Raw genomic sequence first — 21,126 nt, 5'->3', positions numbered from 1 at the left:
AAGGAGACTGGACGGAAGATCTCAGAATCGAGTCCTGGATCCTCGAGAGAGGCTAAGGCAGGAACTACACGGGAGCGTGATCTCCTTTGGGAAGGGATCTGGATTCTGGAGTCAACCTCTTGCCAGTTCAGTGGCTCTTTCCCGCCTGCAGGTGGCGAGAGAGGCGCAAGTGAGCAGCACAGGCGGAAGAACCTGGAGTCAGCTCACTCCGCCTCTTCCTGGACGCTGGAGGAAAATCAGCCGGGAGACCCGGGAGTTCTTGTGTGTTTTGCCATGGCAGCCGAGGCCAGGTGGTGCTACCGGGGGGATCCCCAGGAGGAACAGCGCGCTCCGCTCGGTAAGGCCGGGGGGGAGGAGGGAGAACCTGAAGGCAGTGCTCTTGTACCCTCTTCTGCTTCCAACTGCGCGATGAAAACTTCCATCTTCCTCTGCTCCACGTGGGAATGTGTAGCTTGGCAGCGTGCAAGAGATCTGGCGTGTATTTGCTCCACTCTCGGCGCCCCTAGGGCAGCCGGCAGCTGAGCCTTCCCTCCAGGGCAGGTGAAAATGGAGATAGAAAACCGATTGAAAGGATTAGGACCAAGAATCGTGATTAAGGTTTGCGTTAGCACTGAGCAGGAAATTTATGTAAGGTTACGAAGATGTTTTTCCTTGAATGTGCTTTGGCGTTGCGGCAAGACCTTCGATGTTGGACACAGTTAAAGAAAAAATTTAGGCCTCTTCAAGCCTTCTTCTTTCAATAGGTATAAGCTTGGAAGCTTGGAAGACTGGGATGACTTGTGTTGTGTTGTCCTATTATATTACATTATTTATTATATTATATTGATGTGGGTGGTGCTTTGGTCTAAACCAGGCATCCCCAAACTTCGGCCCTCCAGATGTTTTGGACTACATTTCCCATCTTCCCTGACCACTGGTCCTGTTAGCTAGGGATCATGGGAGTTGTAGGCCAAAACATCTGGAGGGCCGCAGTTTGGGGATGCCTGGTCTAAACCATGGAGCCTCTTGGGCTCGCCAGTCAGAAGGTCGTCGGTTTGAATCCACATGACGGGGTGAGCTCCCGTTGCTCTCTCCCAGCTCCTGCCAACCTAGCAGTTTGAAAGCACACCAGTGTAAGTAGATGAATAAGTACCACTGTCGTGGGAAGGTAAATTGTGTTTCTGTGTGCTCTGGTTTCCATCATGGTGTCCCGTTGCGCTAGAAGCAGTTTAGTCATGCTGACCACATGACCCAGGAAGCTGTCTGTGGACAAACACTGGCTCCCTTGGCCTGAAAAGCAAGTTGAACGCTGCACCCCATAGTCACCTTTGACTGGATTTAACCGTCCAGGAGTCCTTTCCCTTTTTACCTCTTATATTATTATTACCGTGTTTCTTCTCCACCCTTTCTCCTACTCTAGAGTCATTGGTTTGTTCTCACCATTCACTTACAGTTCAGTTTACAAATGGGAAGTTGAAGAGTTCAGAAAATATGGATTTTACCTTGTACAGAAACAAAGACACCAATAACCCCAAAAAGAAAAATAAACGAATATTGGTAAGTGACATTCCCATAATACAGGTTCTGTTTTATGTTTCTGTGAAACTGTATGTGTGTGTGTGTGTTTGTTTGTTTTTATTATTAGTTTTATTATGTACATTCTGCTTTTCCTTTATTAAGCTTTCAGAGGTTTATGTAGGGCTCCTGTGGTTTTATCATGAGGCTTTCTTTGTAAAAATCATTGGCTGCTGGGAAAGGCCTCGACTATAACATTTCTGTTACATTCCAGTGATAGGAAGTTGGGTGGGAATGCGGTCCAGGGTGAGATCTAAGATCCTGAAATGCAACTTCACAATATTAAAAAAACCACAGCTGCGCTGATGTAGGCCACATCTTAAGATGGGTTAAAAGGAATTGATTCATGTACAGTGGTACCTCGGTTTACAAACACAATTGGTTCCAGAAGTCTGTACTTAACCTGAAGCGTGCTTAACCTGAAGCGAACTTTCCCATTGAAAGTAATGGAAAGTGGCTTAATCTGTTCCAGATGGGTCCACTGAGTACTCAACCTGAAGCGTACTTAACCCAAGGTTTGAGTGTAATTGGTTCCGGAAGTCCGTACTTAACCTGAAGCGTACTTAACCTGAAGTGTACTTTCCCATTGAAAGTAAGGGAAAGTGGATTAATCTGTACCAGACAGGTCCGCGGAGTACTTAAACTGAAAATACTCAAACCGAGGTGTACTTAAACTGAGGTATGACTGCACACATATTGCCATAACTGTGTTATTTGTTTGTTTGAACATGGTAGAAATACATGAGCCTGCAAATCTTAACAGTTGTATAGAAAAGACAGGTTCAGAAGGTACATTTTCTCCCACCATAACGGGACAATGGGACAAGTTGCAATTTCCAAAAATCTAATTTTTGACAGGTTTTTCTAGCTAACCCATGTCAATGTTCCCTCATTGGGAAAATGCAATTCTCAGGCCAATTTCTAGTATTGTGTCAGTGGATGTGATGGGACTTCCGCTTCCTCTTCTCCCTGCTGCAGCACTACACCTCTTCAATCTGCTGCAGAAAATCCTTCAACCTTTTGGAGCAGATTTTGGGAGTGTGGTGGGTGGGAGGAATAAATAAATGAGAATAAAAATGTGCACCCCACCTCCGAGACCATTCCATTGTAACTATCCAACTTCCCAAAATTTCAACACCTTTAACTACAAATTCTACAAACACCCTCCATACCTCCTCAAAATTGTTTCTCCTGCATCTTATCTTAATGGTACATGGCACATATTATCATTAATAGCTATATCCCACACCGCTTTATACCATTCTTCCATTTTATATTCTGCTTGCCCCTTCCACTTCCTAGCTATCATAATTTGTGCACCTGTCAATAAATTTGTGAGCAAGTCTTTCACAGCTTGCGAACCTTCCACCCCATTGTAAAGGGATAAATATTGCTACCTCTGGAGCGAGGCTTACAAAATCTAAAACCCACAGGAAAATAACAGAACCTGTGATTGTTTTTTGTGTGGAAAGTGGCTGCCTAAGAAAGGGTCCATGGCTTCGGTGTGGCCAAGTACTGGCAGTTCTCTTGCCAATGCCATTTTTGTCAAAAATCTAAAGTTTTCTTTAAAAAACTTATTTATTACTTTGACCAAGGGTCAGGGCTTGGCAGCCTTATGGGTACAACCTGGCTGAAGGAGGGAGAACAGCTGGCTCCATATTGCTACCGCTTTACAGTGCCGGGGCAACAACAGTTGTGTATCTTTCCTGCTAGTCTTCTTCTGATGGGACTCAGTAAGCCTCTAGCTTAGGGGTGTCCAAACTTTTTTCAAAGTGGGCCAGCTTTTATGAAGTGAACCTGTGTGAGGGCCGACCAAACTGGCACAGGGGCCAGATTAAACTGACCGGCGGGCCGGACTTTGGACATGCCTGCTCTAGCTGGAAGGAAAGGTGAAATAGGAGAAAATAATGTGTTGATTACTGGGCAACCACATGTGTTATCGTTTATTTGTGACTTTGTCAGTCTTGAGGTTAGCAAATCCCCATTCTGAGGTCGGGGGAAATGGAGCTTTTAGGACAGGCATACATGGGCATAGGCAGGGGGGCAGGAGGGGGCAATTGCCCCCCCTAGAAGCAGGGCCGCTGGCCAGCCTGCCCCGCTGCCTGCCCGGTGCTGTCTCTCTTCTCCCTGGCTGGCTGTGGGGCGGGTGGAGGGAAATCCCCAGAGCCGCGCAAAGCGTTTGGCTGGCTTTCCCTCCGCCCGCCCCACAACCAGCAAGGGAGAAGGGCGATCGCAGGGGGGGAGGAGGGGATCGGAGCAGCCCGATTTCGGGCTGATCCTGGCGCCCCCTCGCCCCTGCCGATCGCGGAGGGGGAGGAGGGAGTCGGAGCAGCCCGAAATCGGGCTGCTCCGATACCCTCCTCCCCCTCCGCGATCGCCGGGGCGGGTGGAGGGAAAGCTGGCAAGGGAGAAGGGAGCTTTCCTTGCCCCGCTGTGGCCCCTCCCCCCGCCCCTTGGCCCCCCTAAGTTTCATCCTGGCTACGCCCCTGCAGGCATAGGCAACCTTTGGCTCCCAGATGTTTTGTAACTACGACTCCCATGATCCCTAGATAACAGGGCCAGTGGTCAGGGATCATGGAGTTGTAGTTCCAAAACATCTGGGAGCCAAAGGTTGCCTATGCCTGTTTTAGGAGTATTTAAGCCAGTGTGGAAATCTGCTTACACCTAGAAAACCCGCTCCCAGAACTCACTCTTTCTTGTCTTCCTTCCTGTTTAGAATGTGGAAACAGAAAGACTCTCCTATGTAGGAAATAACTTTAGCACAGGAGCTATGAAAAGCAGGACTCCATGCAGGTATAATTTGTGAAGCTGTCTAAAATGCATGCGTATAGCAGTATGTTTTCTTTCTTTAGACTGTCAGCACGATGCTGGTTGTACAGTAAATGTTAATGAGATTGTAAGCATGAATTGGTTCAAGATTGCAATCTTTGTTTCTTAACATTTAAATAGAGTGTTTTGAATCACAAATACAAATATGTGTTCTGTTTCATAAACTACAGACACCATAGACAGATAACGATGCATGTCTTAGAGCACAAATTACCAGTGGAAGTGACAAATGTAAAGAGCCTTGCAAGTTTAGGGGTCCACCAATTTAGATTATTATTCAGTAGTTTCCTTTATTGCTTCTGGTGGTTTGTCGGTTTACTGGCTAATTGCCTGTTTCATTATTCTGCTTGCCAGCTAGCTTTTGAGATTAAGTATTATCTCTTCCACTAGATATTTTGTTGGTGTATTAGACAAGAACTCTGGACAAATGGAAGTCTATAATGCAGAGTTATACAACATGCAGCCATTGATTTCAGGTGGGTAAAATATGCTTCTTCATATTTGTAGTGGATTTGAGGGGCACTGCTTATATTCCTGGTGGCCTGTACTAACACAGCGTCAGATAATTTCCAGGTTGCAATTTGATCGCGGTTCTCAAAGAAAAAGTTGGGGCTCTCTAAGAAGCAAGCTGCACAATCACCCCAACTGTATGACACACTTCTTGCTGGATTGTTTTGGCTTGAATGCTGCTGTGTGTTAAAAATAAAAACCTAGCCTGTCAGGGAGAGAGGCTAGTAAAGAACACATCTCCCTCATAGGCGACTTTTCTATGTGCAGGATTCCTTTAATATGAAGGGACATTCAAGCCTGTGATTTCCCCCTCCCTTCAGTACTATGAAGCAATACAATCTAGCCAGAGGTGTGTCACTTGTGACTGCTGAGAACGTAGCTTGGCACTAAAGAGGAGCCATCACCTCCAGTTTCAGGCCAGAATGCATGGTTTGGTGTATTTCTTTTTGGTTTAAATGAAACCCAGATACACTGCTGTTGCCCCACTCCTGCCCTCTTGGTGCTGGGATGGGTTTCTGTGGTCAAATACACTCACACAGATGCATCAAGCCATGTGAGAGGCAGTTGTTGCTTCATGGTAGCTCCTTCCTGCCCACTGCTTGAAAGATTGGAAGGACTTGTTTTGGTCTTCTGGAAGCTTGCTGAGAAGCAGGCAACACCTGGATGCAGGTGGCACATCCATCCCATGGACCTTCCACACCAAAATTCCCTGCCTGAGAAATGCAAGCATGTGAGGGACAAGGGTTCTAGGCTAGTTTCCCAGACAAACTAATATTCTGGGCGCTACAATTTAAGAAGGATAAAGCTGGAACGTGGCAACCAAGGGGATCAAGGGTCTGGAAAGCGTTAGGAGGAACGGTTGAAGGAGCTGGGTATTTTTAGCCCGGAGAAGAGAAAATGAGAGGAGATAGGATAGCCATCTTCAAATATTTAAAGGGTTGTCACATGCGAGACAGAGAGAGCCTGTTTCCTCTTGCTCAGGGCGGGGGCTGGGACCCAAACCAATGGCTTCAAGTTACAAGGAAGGAGGTTCCGACTAAACATCAGGAAAAACTTTATGACTGTAAGAGCTGTTTGACTGTGAAACAGATTCCTACGAGACGGGGTGGACTCTCCTTCCTTGGAGGTTTTGAAGCAGAGTTTGGATGGCCATCTGTCAGGGATGCTTTCGTTGAGATTCCTGCATTGCAGGGGGTTGGACTGGATGACCCTAGGGGTACCTGCCAGCTCAACAATTCTGTGATTTGGGAGGATATTAAAACATGCCCTTCCTAATCCTGGTTAAGTACATGCTTCTTTTCTCAATGTTTTAAGTTGGTTCTTGGACAGCACTTTAGAACCCCTTATAGGCCAAAGAGAACACGGTGTCCTCACCATGCAAAGAGATCCTGCAGGAAAGCCATTTTGATGAGAGGACCTGTAACAAAAGCTTCATTGTGCTTTGTGGTGTATTGAAGATCGTTTCATTTCCTCATGCTTCAAGTTCCCTTTGGTGGGGATCAGGGCCAGACTGACTTTGAGGGCTGTCAGTCCTGATTTTGCTAAATTGTTCTTTTCTGTTCTGTTATTTTCTTATCTTTCTTTTCCTTTTCCAGATGGTGCAGCTGATGATGACCTGTCAGAATATTTGACTAAATCCTATCGAGAGAAGGTACAATTTACAAAGCTGTCTGTGGACAAATGCCGGCTTCCTCGGCCTGAAAGCAAGATGAGCGCCGCAACCTGACTGGACGTAACCGTCCAGGGGTCCTTTACCTTTTACCTTTACCAGATAGACTCATAGGTTCCTATAAATGTATGCGAATGACCTCTCATTCCTACTTTTGCCCTCACACAGGGTCTTCCTGGAGTGTTTAACTGCCATTAATTTCACAGTCTTTGATTCTTGCAATAGAATCTCTGGCAATTGTATACGTCTGCTCGTAGTTTAATGGTTTAATACTCCCTTTGTTTTTTAGTGGATAATTGCTTCAGCAATGTTTCTAGAAATCACTACATAACAAGCTGTTTTTATGTTGCTGAATCTAAAAAGATGATCCACTGTAACTGGGAAGAAAATGGGTATGTTTTGTTTAATCAGTGTTTGCCAGATAATTTGGGATAATTTAACTCCCTGGATCCCTTTTCATAAGTCCACTGCCTTCAATGGGTTTGAAATATGAGATTTATTATTAGCACCTTATTAGCTGCCCCCAAAGTGAGGTTGCCTTGTGACTTATTCCAGGGAGAATAGCCTTGCGGTGCTGGTGCAGCAATTTCTCGTTTCTGCTTTTGCAGATAGATATGTGCATTGAAGCCTTTGGAACCAACAAGCAGAGAAGAGCCCTGAACTCTCGGAGGATGAATCAAGTTGGCAAGGAGGTGTTGAATAAGGCTGTAACGAAAGCGGCAGAAGACATTATAGAGACAAAGGGGGTTGCTGGTAAGTAACGACAGCTTTGGAGAAGGAAAAATTGGAGCACCAAGCCTGTCTAATAGAGATTTCCCAGAGTCCATTTCAGTCTCTGAACTTAAATATTTGATCTATTAATAGACGTGGTTTAGAAGAAGAAAACAACAGAGTGCATAGTCGAAGCACACAGATAATACAGTCAACGCAGTTCTGATTATTTACATTAAGGAAAAACCAAATCCGTATTAACCGTAGCCATAACCATATGACAAAAATCAAAGGAAATTATTAGGCAGCATAAACACTGTTCACACAACCACTTTCATAGCATCTCTTTCACCACCCATGGAAATAATAATCATCATCATCATCATCATTTATTTCTACCCTGCCCATCTGCCTGGGTTTCCTCAGCCACACTGGGCGGCTCCCAACAGAATATCAAAAACACAACAAAACATCAAACATTAAAAACTTCCCTTCATATGTCTTCTAAAAGTCAAGGATATAAGCAACTATCTGACATCTGATGGGAGGGCGTTTTACATGACAGGTGCCACTACCGAGAAGGCCCTCTGCCTGGTTCCCTGTAGCTTCATGTCTCACAGTGAGGGAACCGCCAAAAGGCCCTCTGCGCTGGACCTCAGTGTCCAGGCTGAACGATGGGCGTGGAGACACTCCTTCAGGTACACTGGGCTGAGGCCATTTAGGGCTTTAAAGGTCAGCACCAACACTTTGAATTTTGCTCGGAAACGTCCTGGGAGCCAATGTAGGTCTTTCAGAACCGGTGTTATATGGTCTCACCAGCCGCTCCCAGTCACCAGTCTAGCTGCCACATTCTGGATTAGTTGTAGTTTCCGGGTCACCTTCAAAGGTAGCCCCATGTAGAGCGCATTGCAGTAGTCTAAGCGGGAGATAACTAGAGCATGCACCACTCTGGCGAGACAGTCTGCAGGCAGGTAGGGTCTCATCCTGCGTACCAGATGGAGCTAGTAGAGAGCTGCCCTGGACACAGAATTGACCTGCGCCTCCATGGATAGCTATGAGTCCAAAATGACTCCCAGGCCACGCACCTGATCTTTCAGTGGCACAGTTACCCCATTCAGGACCAGGGAGTCCTCCACACACAATAATAATAATAATAATAATTAATAATAATTTATACCCTGCCCAACCAACCACTCATACCCAAATTGCTCATGCTCACCAGAACTACAGGCCACGTGCTCACTGCACATTCACATTAGTTGGGAGCCAATGCACTGGCGGACCACGGTGGCTGTTGCAGCTATTGCATTTTGGTGTTGCATATTCTCCCTGCTTCTCGGGATAACATTCCGTTTGCTTTCATAGCTTTGGTCAGCGATGCAGCAGAGGGTGATAAGGCCGATGTCTCTCTTGTTCTTCCCCCATGCCATGAAGATGCTGGCAGACCAGATGATGTCTACAAGCTCGAGGACAGTATCCTTTATAAGCTTGCATTGCAATGTGGGCAGAACCTAACCTTAATGTAAAGGAATAAGCTTCAGTGTCGCGGGGCAGGAGAAGAGAAAGTGTGTGTGTCTGGGAGTATTCCTAGTTCAACTACAGGTGGCTCATTAGCCTGTTAGACTTAGAAGTTGGATCTCTTTGGGCGTGATAAGAAAGAGCGGACTACAGTGGTGCCTCGCTTAACGAATGCCCTGCTTAATGAAATTTCCGCTTAACGAAAGGTTTTTTCTAGTGGAGGTTGCCTCGCTAGACGAATTCGTTTTACGAAAAATTCGTCTAGCGAATCGCGGTTTCCCATAGGAATGCATTGAAATTCAATTAATGCCCATAGTTCCTATGGGCAAAAACAAATTTAAAAAATCAATGCATTCCTATGGGATTCGTTAGACGAATTTTTCATTAAAAGAAAAGACCCGTGGAACGAATTAAATTCGTCTAGCGAGGCACCACTGTAATGTGTTGGGGATTTCAGAAGCTCAGTTTTAGTGGGAAATGGTACGATGGTAGCATTGAACTAATGTGTAGGCTAGAGATTGTGAAGTCTGATCACAAATAAGCTTAACCATTGTAAGGAAACCTAGACAGCATCTTAAAAAGCAGAGACATCACCTTGCCGACAAAAGTCCGTATAGTTAAAGCTATGGTTTTCCCAGTAGTGATGTATGGAAGTGAGAGCTGGACCATAAAGAAGGCTGATCGCCGAAAAATTGATGCTTTTGAATTATGGTGCTGGAGGAGACTCTTGAGAGTCCCATGGACTGCAAGAAGATCAAACCTATCCATTCTGAAGGAAATCAGCCCTGAGTGCTCCCTGGAAGGACAGATCGTGAAGCTGACGCTCCAATACTTTGGCCACCTCATGAGAAGAGAAGACTCCCTGGAAAAGACCCTGATGCTGGGAAAGATTGAGGGCACTAGGAGAAGGGGACGGCAGAGGACGAGATGGTTGGACAGTGTTCTCGTAGCTACCAACATGAGTCTGACCAAACTGCGGGAAGCAGTGCAAGACAGGAGTGCCTGGCGTGCTATGGTCCATGGGGTCACGAATAGTCAGACACGACTAAACAACAACAATTGTAAGGAAGGAAGCATTTTTCTCCTTACCTAAATGGTATCTTTGGCTCAATCCTGCCTTGGTCTGGCAGATTGAAGATCCTCTCAGCTTCCATAAAATTGATCTGCCCCAGATTACCCTCCTTTATTTCACTGTTCCATAATCATGGTTGATGCCAGTGATTGGATAGCGAAGTGTTCCCCCCCCAATATATAGATTTATTGTGTGTGTGTGTGTTGATTATCTCAGTACCTTGCTATATTGCTCTTTTCATAAATCTTGAAGTGAGGCTATAGCCTGAAACTGGTTATTTACGGGATGAGGACCAGATTCTGGTTAAAATAAATGACACTGAGACATTAGCTCAAAGTCAGAAATATAATGGAGTTCACTCATGGTTGTGCTATAATCTGCTTTGCTATACAGTTGTACCTTGGTTGTCGAACGGAATCTGTTCTGGAAGCCCGTTCGACTTCCAAAACGTTTGCAAACCAAGGCGCGGCTTATGATTGGCTGATTGGCCCCGGAAACAATGCCGACAGACGTTCACAAACGTCTTCCGGGTTTGTGGCGTTCGGGAGCCAAAGCGTCCGAGTGCCAAGGCGTTGCAACAACCAAGGTACGACTGTAATAGAATAGAGTACTTAGAAAGCATTTTTCATTGGTACAGTAGAGAGCATCCCTCCCTCATAGGCTAAATAGATCTGGCTAAAGACGTTTTGTTGCCCGAGTGGAAAATACATTCCCCCACTAATTAGAAAGTTCTCCTACATGTGCTTAGCTGAAATGAATGGGGCTGGTGCAGTCCTGATGGGCTTGGCTGCCATTCTTAATGGTGTCCCATCTGACTTCACTTTGCCTCATGGTAGGGCTGCCTCTGGGAGCTTGGTTAGTATTTGGAAAACCCTAGGAAAGTCATTAGAAGCCAGCTGTGTTGTTGTTGTTTTTCTGAAAAAAGGCTCTAGTTATTCCACCTGCTGAGTATGAGGCGCTTCAGGCTCCTGCTGCAGCTTTCATGAACGTAACCTCAGAAGAAATCCGCAAAATGGCAGAAGAGAAAAGGTATGGGCTGCCTTAACGTTTTGCTGAGGAAAGGGGGTATTGAAATACTACCTTGCACTAACCAAAGAAGAGTGGCAGCTTAAGTTGACAGAATATGTGCAGCCTGCAGACTTAACATATACAATAAGAGAACAAGAACATGTGTTTAGAGGAGATTGGGAAACTTTTATTGATTATATGGGAAATAACTGTGTTCAGCTGAAAACGCTGGCAGAATTAAGATAAATTCAACAGTGTAGATAAGTTTTGATGGATGAAATAATAGAATACTGAATGGTTTAGCTTATGTAAAAAATGCAGGGATTTATGATGTGCAAACTGAACAGTGGAAAGAGAAGAAGAGAAGTCATTGACATTTTAAGGTTGTTTAAATGAATATTCTAAATTGTAAAACAAAATGTAATAAAAATTACACACACACAAAAGGACAGGTAGACTTTCATTTTCTCCTCCTAGTATGGGTTTATGGCAAAATTGTCGTGCCATGCTACTGTAGGCTTTCAGAATAGTTAGGGAATCTTTTTATTGTAATTTGCTACCTGCTTAGACTGTAACTTTGCTGTCTAAAGCAGCATTTTTATATACAGTGGTACCTTGCTAGACGAATTTTTCGCTAGACGTATGGGTATTGCGATCGGAGGTTGCCTCGCAAGACGAATTCGCTTTGTGAAAAATTCGTCTAGCGAATCGCGGTTTCCCATAGGAATGCATTGAAATTTCAATGCATTCCTATGGGATTCGCAAGACGAATTTTTCACAAAACGAATTGACTCACAGAACGAATTAAATTTGTCTTGCGAGGCACCACTGTATTCTGTCCCTCCTATTTTCTGTAATAAACCAAGCTTTCTTAAAAGAAAAGAAAAAGGAATTGGGAATAGCCTGGTGGGAGTTAGGTGCATAGCGGGATGAGGAACGCTATACAGGAGGGCATGATTACAGGGGTACAATGAGCTGGATATCCATCCAGCTTCTTAAATCTGTGTTCCTTAGTCCTAATTATAGAGGGTGCCAGGGCATAAACAAGCAACAGGGTTTCACAGAACAGTAAATGATGTCCAAAGTAAATTCTAATCGGAGTATACCCATTAAAATTAATAATAAGTTCATTCCTTTCAATGGATCTACTCTGAAAAGGACTAACATTGGCCACAACCCAATATCTTCATTTTAACGGGGCATCTTCAGTTGATGTATAAGACACTGCTTGCTTTTAAATCACACAGAATTCTGTTAATTTGCAGTAGCCAGAGAAGCTACTTCTGTTGCCAGATGCATTTTGGCCTAATGGCAGCCTCTTCTGTCTTCCCTAGATTCTGCTCCTTTGTCCTGGATGAACTTAAGGCCATGCCTCTGGATGAGAAGAGGCGGGATCACAAAGCTCGATGTCTTTGGTTTTTGGATTGTCTTGTCAAGCTGAGCTCGCAAAGGGTAGTTAAAAAGAAACGTAAGATTTCCCTCCTTGTACCTCTTACTTACCCGAAAGATAATTGATTCATGTCACCTGTAATCCTTTTCACCCACTTGGTTTTCGATTCATTGAGAACCACACCTCATCTACAGAGGTGCCATGGGCAGTGTGAAAAAATCTATTTGCCATCACATATCGCATGCTCTTTTGACATGTTTGGCAACTACTTATACAGTGGTACCTTGGTTCCCAAACTTAATCCGTTCCGGAAATCCGTTCCGAAACCAAAACATTCCAAAACCAAGGTGCACTTTCCCATAGAAAGTAATGCAAAACGGATTAATCCATTTCAGACTTTTAAAAACAACCCCTAAAATAGCGATTGAACGTGAATTCTGCTATCTAATGAGACCATTGATCCATAAAATGTAAGCAATAATCAATATACTGTACTATAAAATAAATAAAACCGTATTGTAGATCAGGCATGTCCAACTTCAAGTAGGCTGTGCAGGGTCGGTGGGCGGATGCTGGCTGCTTCCCCCGAGGGGGCTGGGGTGGGTGGGTGCGGGGTGGGTGGACGGGCAGCTCTCTGTCCCCCACAAACCAGCGCGCGATTTCTCCTCAAATCAGCTGGGCTGTGGAGCTCTACCAGGAGACGCTTCTTCCTACTCCCCACCCCAATCAGCATGCAATCTCTAGATCCCTCTCTCTTTTTTCAAAGCAGCTGGGCTGCGGAGCTCTGCCAGGACGCTTCTCCCCACCTCCGCAATCAGCGTGCACAGTCACAAAAACAAATAAACCAAAAAAAGAAAACAAAAGCGCCAAATATCACCTCAGAACACTGCAATTACAATTGGGGGGGGGGGCAAATTAGCAGCGCAACAGTAAAAACGGAAGCTCAGGACTCAAAACGGAGCAAGTTCGGCTTCCGAGGCAAAGTTCACAAATCGGAACACCTGGATTTGCAGCGTTCGAATTCCAAGTTGTTCGTGAACTAAAACCGAGGTACCACTGTATCAGCTGTGCAGTATACAAAATTGATTTTTGCTGTTCACTTGTGCAAATACAATATCTGGCAAATAAGCGCAATGGCTGGTGACCAGTTCACGTTGACTGCAGTATGTCCACAGCATTTCACAACATAAAGGGAATGAAGCTATTGTGGCTTTCAAAATGGTAATTTAAGCCTACAGGACGATCTGTGGTGCAAAGATTAAGCAGATATCTTTGAGCAGGTCTTGGAAGCATGTGGACAACACGCAGGTGCAGAGAGGTTGAGCTTCTGCTCTTGAGGAGACGCAGCTGATCTTTCTGGAAACTTGGCAGGATGGGAATTTCTGCAACCTGCATGAGTTTTATGCAAGTTAAGCTTGTTTTGTATGGTTTAATCTGTTAATCAAGGGGAGGGGCAACCATGCCATGAACCTACAGAGCTCTCCTCTGGCTTCTGTTTTCAGATATATACTTTCAGCTGGAAGGACGAATGTCTTGCTTTTTTAAAATGGAAGTTGAGATTTTTCTGGATGTTGCTTTGTATGTCCAACAGCTCATTCTGTCATTTTGATGTGCATGCTCAATTCTGCAGTGAGCATTGCCGGGTTGTACCTTATAGTATTTGTATATACAATATATATGCCATATATGCCATAAAGTGGGGGGTTTTTTGGGGGGGGGGTGAACTAACTTTAACTAGTAATTTGGTACTAAATGCCCAAAAGACAGTTGAAATGGTAATTGATTTCAGAAGGCACTCTTCTGTCCTGCCGCCAATTTCCATCCTTGGTAACATGGTTGTAGTAGTAGAGTCCTTTAAGTTCCCGGGCTCTATAATTTCTCAAAAATTAAATTGGTCAAGCAACATCTATAGTATTATTAAAAAGGTTGTATTTCCTGCGTCAACTAAGGAAATTTAAATTGCCCCAGGAAGTGTTGATCCAATTTTACAGAAGCATCATTGAAACTGTTCTCTGTAATTCTATTACTGCTTGGTATGGTACAGCCTCCAAGACAGAGAAGGAAAGGCTCCAACGAGCTGTAAGAATTGCCGAAAGGGTAATTGGTGCTAGCTTGCCTACAATAGAGACAATCTATGCTACCAGAGTTAAGAAGAGAGCAGAGAGAATTGCAGCAGATCCTATACATCCCGGTCATCATCTGCTAGATTTATTCCCATCTGGATGTCGCTACAGGTCTTCGTATACAAAATCAGCCAGGCACAGGAACAGTTTTTTCCCTTGTGCCATTAAATTGTTAAATCTGTACCGGTAGATGTGTAGCTGAAGGGGAGGTCAATTACGGGTGGGTTTCTTTGCTTATTTGTATTGTAAGTGGAACAGTGTGTGTTACATTGCAATGTAGCTGAAACAAATTCCAAGTATGTTGGAAAATGTACTTGGCCGATAATAAATTCTTCTTCTTCTTCTTCTTCTTCTTCTTCTTCTTCTTCTTCTTCTTCTTCTTCTTCTTCTTCTTCTTCTTCTTCTTCTTCTTCTTCTTCTTCTTCTTCTAGTTCCACTGGGACCCGATTGTCCACACATTGTCAGCAACCAACTTGTGAAAACCTTTACAGCACTATCCTTTGGCAACGGCAGGTAAAACATACTACTTTGCTCTTACGTCTATCTTTTTTTTTAACCCCCCTTTTTAAATTAACATATTCATTGAAAGTTCAAAAAGTTCAAAACTGTATGTGCACTAGACATGGTGAGACACAAACAAAAAAGAGAAAAGGAAAAAGAGAAACAGAACCTGTGTAGAAGGCAAAACAAAGGGGGGAGGGGGAACCCAAAATTGTATATTTTACAAGGTGGTTGTTGTACTTCACCAGATCTTAACCTATTACAGTATTTGTAAGAGTGGATTCCAAATACAGTGGTACCTCACAAGACGAATGCCTCGCGCAACGAAAAACTCGCAAGACGAAAGCGTTTTACGATGTTTTTGGTGACTCACAAGATGAAGTTTTCTATGGCCGTGCTTCGCAAGACGAATTTTTTGGCAGGTTTTTTGTTTTGTTTTGCCACGGCAAACAGCGCTTCGCAAGATGAAATTATCGCAAGACGAAGTGACTCGCGGAACAAATTAATTTCGTCTTGCGAGGCATCACTGTATCTGTGTTTATATGCAAGTTGTTCATATGTTGCGAGTTTGTATAAATCTTCAATCCTATCGTAGAAGGGAGCCACATTTTTATTTTTTTCCAGTTCATCAGTTTCAGTCTTTTTTGCTGTGGTCAGGGCACGGAGAGTCCTCTCATATTGTCCTTTTGTAAGGTTCCATGTGCTGGGTATATAATTTAAGATGATATGTTGCTCTTTAAATGTAAGGTTGTTCTGTAGAGTTCTGTTGATGGTTTCAGTTACCTTCTGCCAAAAATCTTTCAATATAGAACAATGGAAAAACATAAGTTTTTGAGAAGCATTATCCCTGTTGCATCGCCAACAGTTAGATACCTTAGATAGCCCTTTTTAAAACTTTTTTAAACTTAATGGGGTCCAGTATATTCTGAATATTATTTTTTGTTCTATGAGCCTCAGAGACACCCTTGTTATAGCAGTTAAAAGAGTTTCCCATTCTGGTTTCTCTTCAGAACGTATAAATCTTTTGCCTTGTACGTCTACCAAAACTTGTAGATCTTAATTTGAACTGGCTAGGCTGTGGTCACTTGCTAAGCCAGGGTTTTGCAGTACCAAACAACTCTTTCCAGGAGAGTGTGTGTATGTTCTTCCTTACCAGTGCATTTCAGTTGCATACTGTAATTTTTTTTGGGGGGGGGGTATTCCTAAATTCCTGAGGTACCCTGGACTCAAGTTTGTCTGGGCTTTGTAAATCAATAAAAGGACTTTAAACCTGGCTCTGTAGCAGGTGGACAGCAAGCAGTGGTTTTTTCTTTTAACAATGGTGCCATGTGTTCTTGGCCAGGTGTCTGCAGTCTGCAACAGCTGGAGTTTCTGAACCAGGCCCAAGGGCAGCCCCACATAGAGCTCAATACAGTAGTCCAGCCTCGAAGGTTTACAATGCATGGACTATCCCTGTCTAGGAACAGCTGTAGCTGGTGAACGAGATGAAGCTGGCAAAAGGCAAACATGTACAGTGGTCCCTCGACTTACGAATTACTCGACATCCGTAGGTTTCGACTTACAAACGGGACAAATGACCGTACACTTACTAATTTTTCTACATCCAAACGGAAACCGTGGGCGGCTTTAAATGCGTTTTTTTTTTTAGTTATGAATTTTTTTGAATATTTTTGTTCCTATGGGAAGCCGCGTTTCGACTTCCGAACTTTTCGACCTGCAAATGTGCATTCGGAACAGATTAAGTTTGTAAGTCGAGGGACCACTGTATCTATTTAGTGTGCTTCCGTTGGTCGTGGGGAGTAAATGATTTGCAGGGTGTAGAAGCTCTACTCCGACCTGTGGAAATCTTAAGCATCCCCTCCTGGCTTCAGAGATCTCACCAGGCATTGTATGCATCCTTTGGAGTCTGGGTCTTGTTTTTTTTAGATAAAAGGGAAGGAAGTACTCCAGAAGCTAAATTCTGCATCTGATGAATGCTATGAATCATCAGATATACATTGCTCTGGTTCATACAAAACATATCTTGCTGCTTATCTTAAAATACTGCCCTGTTAACAAGCACCACCCCAAGCCATGATGTACTCAGGCCTGTATGTGGGCCAGGATTTCACACTTCAGGACAAAGCATAGAGCAGAGGTCCCCAAACTAAGGCCCAGGGGCTGGATGCAGCCCAATCGCCTTCTAAATCCGGAATGTGTCCTTTTATTTAAAATGCATCTCTGGGTTATTTGTGGGGCATAGGAATTTGTTAAAAAAAAATTTTCAAAATATAGTCCGGCCCCCCCACAAGGTCTGAAAAAGTTTGCTGACCCCTGGCATAGAGCAAATGAAGTAAAGGAGTAAAAACTGCCCAACATTTATGCAAAATCGGGAAAATGATTCAAATTTGCAGCTGCAGAATTCATCTTTCATCCCGGAATTTATGTTTTTTTATGGTGAGGAGGACTTCCATTTTGTTCTCTCTGAGCGTGGGTTGGCCTGTAGGGTGTACACTGCCCTGATTCACCCTCTCCTTTTTTGGTGTCTTAGGCTACAGAATCAAGTTTCTGCTTCCATGAAAGTGAAGATTACGGCCTATGCCATAGCGCTGGCTTTGCATATTAACAACTTCCAAACAGACCTGACAGTGTTACAGCGGGACCTGAAAATGCGGGATTCCAGGTGAGAATAAGCCATGCAAGTCCTTCATGGCTTTTGTAGCATCTCCAGTTCTTCTGGGAGAACCTTAAAAGACACTCTTTCCACACCCCACCATTGATTTCAGTGTTGGTCTCAAGGCCTATATCAGGCATCCCCAAACTGCGGCCCTCCAGATGTTTAGGCCTACAACTCTCATGATCCCTAGCTAATAAGGACCAGTGGTCAGGGAAGATGGGAATTGTAGTCCAAGACATCTGGAGGGCCGAAGTTTGGGGATGCCTGGCCTACATATTCTGATCCAGATATGGGGATTTTTTAAAAAAAATAGGTTTTCTTTATCAGAGTTTTTAGCCAAAAATGTCTCTCAGAACAGCTTACAAAGATGCAGGTGGCACTGTGGTCTAAACCACTGAGCTTCTTGGGCTTGCCGATCGGAAGGTCGGCAGTTCGAATCCCCACGACGGAGTGAGCTCCCGTTTCTTTGTCCCAGCTCCTGCCAACCGGGCAGTTCGAAAGCACAGCAGTGCAAGTAGATAAATAGATACCACTGCAGCGGGAAGGTAAACAGCATTTCCATGCTCTCTGATTTCCATCAGTGTCCTGTTGTGCCAGAAGTGGTTTAATCATGTTGGCCACATGACCCGGAAAGCTGTCTGTGGACAATTGCCATCTCCTTCAGCCTGAAAGCGAAATGAGCACCGCAACCCCAGTCGCCTTTGACTAGACTTAACCATCCAGGGGTCCTTTACCTTTTACAAAGATTAGGAATAAGGCAGACCCCGCTCTCAGGTTTAGAGTCTGAAAAGCTACAACACAAAAGGAAAAGGGATTGGAAAGGAGGAGGAAACAAGCTCAGGCACTAGTTCTTAGTTACAAAGTTCCGCCGGTAGTAATTTATGGAGGGTAAGTGCTGCTGGTTCCTTTTCTTTTGATGGCCCCAGCATGGCAGTTAGTAACTCTGGAGAAAAAGGTGCCCTCGGTTACAGCTGTATCTGGGCATAATGGAGTGTCTGGTTTCTAGCATGTCGGATGACCCCCCCCTCCCCAGGAATGCCCATTGCTCCGAGCTCAGCTTGTGGAATGCTTGTGGAAATATTTTCTTAGCCTTGTGTGTATGCAAGTCGTTACTGGCCCCTCCATTGCACCCTCCAGATGTTGATAAACCACAACTCCCATCGTCCCTGACCACTGACCATGCTGGCTGAGGCTGATGGGAGTTGGTAGTCCTACAAACATGAGGCCACTGCACTCCCTGTGCTAGTGGCCAAAAATGGAGGTCAATGAAGGGGGAGCTGTGCAGATTAGGGGCTGGCTCAATTCTCAGTGGCCCCCATTTGGTTCTGTGGGATAAAACAAACGGATTGCCAGTTGAGAGACCAGTAAGAGGAAGGACAACCAAAGTCTCCCTGGACAGGAGGTAAGTGGAGTCCCCATCTTCAAAAGATCCTCTTGGTGCAGGGTATTCCTTCCTCGCTTTATCCTCTATAAGAGAATGATTGAGTGTTGTTCACTTTTTTGTGTGTGTGGAGAGATGCAAGGTGGTTCTTTTAAAATGGGATGATTCAGAAGTAATACAGAACACAAGTGAGAAGATGAAAGATTTTATTCCAAACAGCAAGCAATATATACATAACAAGCAAGCACTTCAATCTGCCACTTGGAAGCCCTCAAGAAGCGGCGAAGTGGCTCCCCCAGGTAGCCTCAGTTTGCATGGCCCCGTGGCCATCAGTCCGTGCACGAGATTCTCTAACTCCGCCCACAACCATCCGATTTATAGATTAGCTAGTCTGTGTGGCTTGCCCGACTGGCTACATGCAGATCATTCATTACTGTCTACGTGCAGATTATTCATGAGCCACCCCATTCCAGTGCCTCACTTTCTCAAAACAATGTCCAACATCAAAGAAGGTACCTAGCACTATCACTTCCTCCCAATTGATTAGGACATTAAAGGCTGTTCTCATCCCATCAAAGAACCTAACAAGAGATAAGAAGAGGAACCAAGTCATATCACTAACTCCTCGAAATACAATTTATCTTCCAGATAGATTGCCCATACAAGAGGATGCCGTGTCACCTCTGTTAATTCCATCTCCATTCTTCCTTTGGTCCGTGGAGCTGATGGCGGGAAGAGTATTGTTCCCAGGAGGCATCATGCAAAAGCACTGACTGTACCCAGACTTGCTTTGCTTCAGCAAGGACCCTGTGTCAGGTGTTTTCACATGTGCCATAAAGACAATATTGCAGGGAGAGATAAGTTACCCCTTCTTTCTGATGCTGGGTGTTTGGCCTTAAGAGACAAGGCTAACAAACAATATGAAGGTGGTGGAAAACAAATATGAGTCAAACAGTCTTCTTTACATGCATATTTTATTTTCTCCTGTCAGGATACTCGACATTGCCAAGGCAATGAGGCTGAAGATCTCCAAAAGCAAAAGCCTCTCTGGATTTGATGAACACAAACTGGGGACACTCTCTTTGCCCTTGCCTGTTTACAAAGCGCCATCAGGCGGAAGGAAACGCAGGGCGAACTAAATGGCGACTGTCACTCTTTGTCGAGCCCTGAGTGTCACACTAGGCTGAAAGAATGGTCTTCCGGTTGTTGCAACTGAGCACCTTCTTGAACTGGACAAGGCCTTAATAAAGGATTAGACCAACACCTGCTCTTGTAGAGCGAGTTTTAGTCGAACAGCAACTCAGGACCCAATTTTGAGAAACATTGCCAACGAGCAGCACTCAAGATTCTCTTGGTCCAGGAGTAGGGAGTGGGGAAAGCTGTATACCCCAACTGTAGCTGGAAGGCCAGGAACTATTCATCCCTGTCCTGTCTTTTGTCATCACTTTAGCCTTTTCCACACTATACCCTAGGCCCCTACCCACCCGACTCCTGGTGTTTATAGAGGCGCTCTCCTGTCCCCTAGACCATGCTTTCCCACCTCATCACTTCACATAGTTGGGACTCGTACCAAAATATTCTTGTACCCAAGGACCCCTGTTCCACTCCCTCTCAGAGCTAACTTCTATAAGTTCATGCTTTCTGGTACTCTAACAAAGGTATCTACCGGTACTATATGCAAGTTGTTACAGAGGTGCTGCGACTACTCTAGAGTAACGACTCTCCAAACCGTTGCCTTTTCATGCTTTTATTGTGTGCAGGCTATTTACAGTGCTAGAGCTGTACAGGATACATGTTCTCAGTCTGGGTCAGAACCCTGGAATGGCGCTTCCCGCGTTTTCTTCCAACATAAGTCTGGGCACCTCAAATCTCTTTCCGCGTTTCCTCCTGCGTAATTCCGGAACTGGAGGGAAAGAGGTTCTCCTTTCCCTGTTTTCCTTCTCCCCCCTTTTCCCCGCTCTCTCTTCCTCTCTCACGTGCAACAGAGGCTCTGTTATCCTGCCAGAGCCCTGGCCCCTACTTCCTCCTTCCCCACTGGACTTTTCCCCCTCCCCACTGGCACTGCTGCTGGTGGAGGAACTACTCCTCAGGATGGAAGGGGGGTCTCTGTACCTTTTGTCCCTTACACAAGTAGATCTGAGAAGTCTTATATTTCTGTTGTATGCGAGTCTTTAAAAAGGATAGCTATCCATTTCCCAGGCAGA

The 21,126-nt window shown here is 44.7% G+C and overlaps 1 protein-coding gene across 1 annotated transcript; it reads left to right on the top strand.

The window, feature by feature from the left end:
- The first annotated feature begins 183 nt into the window (after nucleotides 1-183).
- POLR1E (RNA polymerase I subunit E) lies at nucleotides 184-20,883 on the top strand. The gene is made up of 12 exons (XM_060268971.1): nucleotides 184-337; nucleotides 1,433-1,536; nucleotides 4,271-4,347; nucleotides 4,774-4,859; nucleotides 6,489-6,544; nucleotides 7,171-7,315; nucleotides 8,639-8,746; nucleotides 10,796-10,892; nucleotides 12,206-12,339; nucleotides 14,816-14,897; nucleotides 17,416-17,547; nucleotides 19,914-20,883. Exons 1-12 carry the CDS (start codon nucleotides 274-276, stop codon nucleotides 20,059-20,061), a joined length of 1,233 nt encoding a protein of 410 aa, XP_060124954.1. The 5' UTR covers nucleotides 184-273; the 3' UTR covers nucleotides 20,062-20,883.
- The last annotated feature ends 243 nt before the right edge of the window (nucleotides 20,884-21,126 follow it).

Source organism: Zootoca vivipara, chromosome 16, assembly GCF_963506605.1.
Source record: "Zootoca vivipara chromosome 16, rZooViv1.1, whole genome shotgun sequence".
NCBI lineage: Eukaryota > Metazoa > Chordata > Lepidosauria > Squamata > Lacertidae > Zootoca > Zootoca vivipara.
The sequence above is the reverse complement of the archived record's forward strand: the minus strand, read 5'-3'. Positions and strand labels throughout refer to the sequence as shown.

Excerpts from the sequence above, each read along its gene's own strand:
- POLR1E (XM_060268971.1), top strand. The coding sequence starts at position 274 with ATGGCAGCCGAGGCCAGGTGGTGCTACCGGGGGGATCCCCAGGAGGAA. Across the intron at positions 4,348-4,773 it reads AAAAGCAGGACTCCATGCAG|ATATTTTGTTGGTGTATTAG; the intron begins GTATAATTTGTG and ends CTCTTCCACTAG. Across the intron at positions 14,898-17,415 it reads CTATCCTTTGGCAACGGCAG|GCTACAGAATCAAGTTTCTG; the intron begins GTAAAACATACT and ends TTGGTGTCTTAG.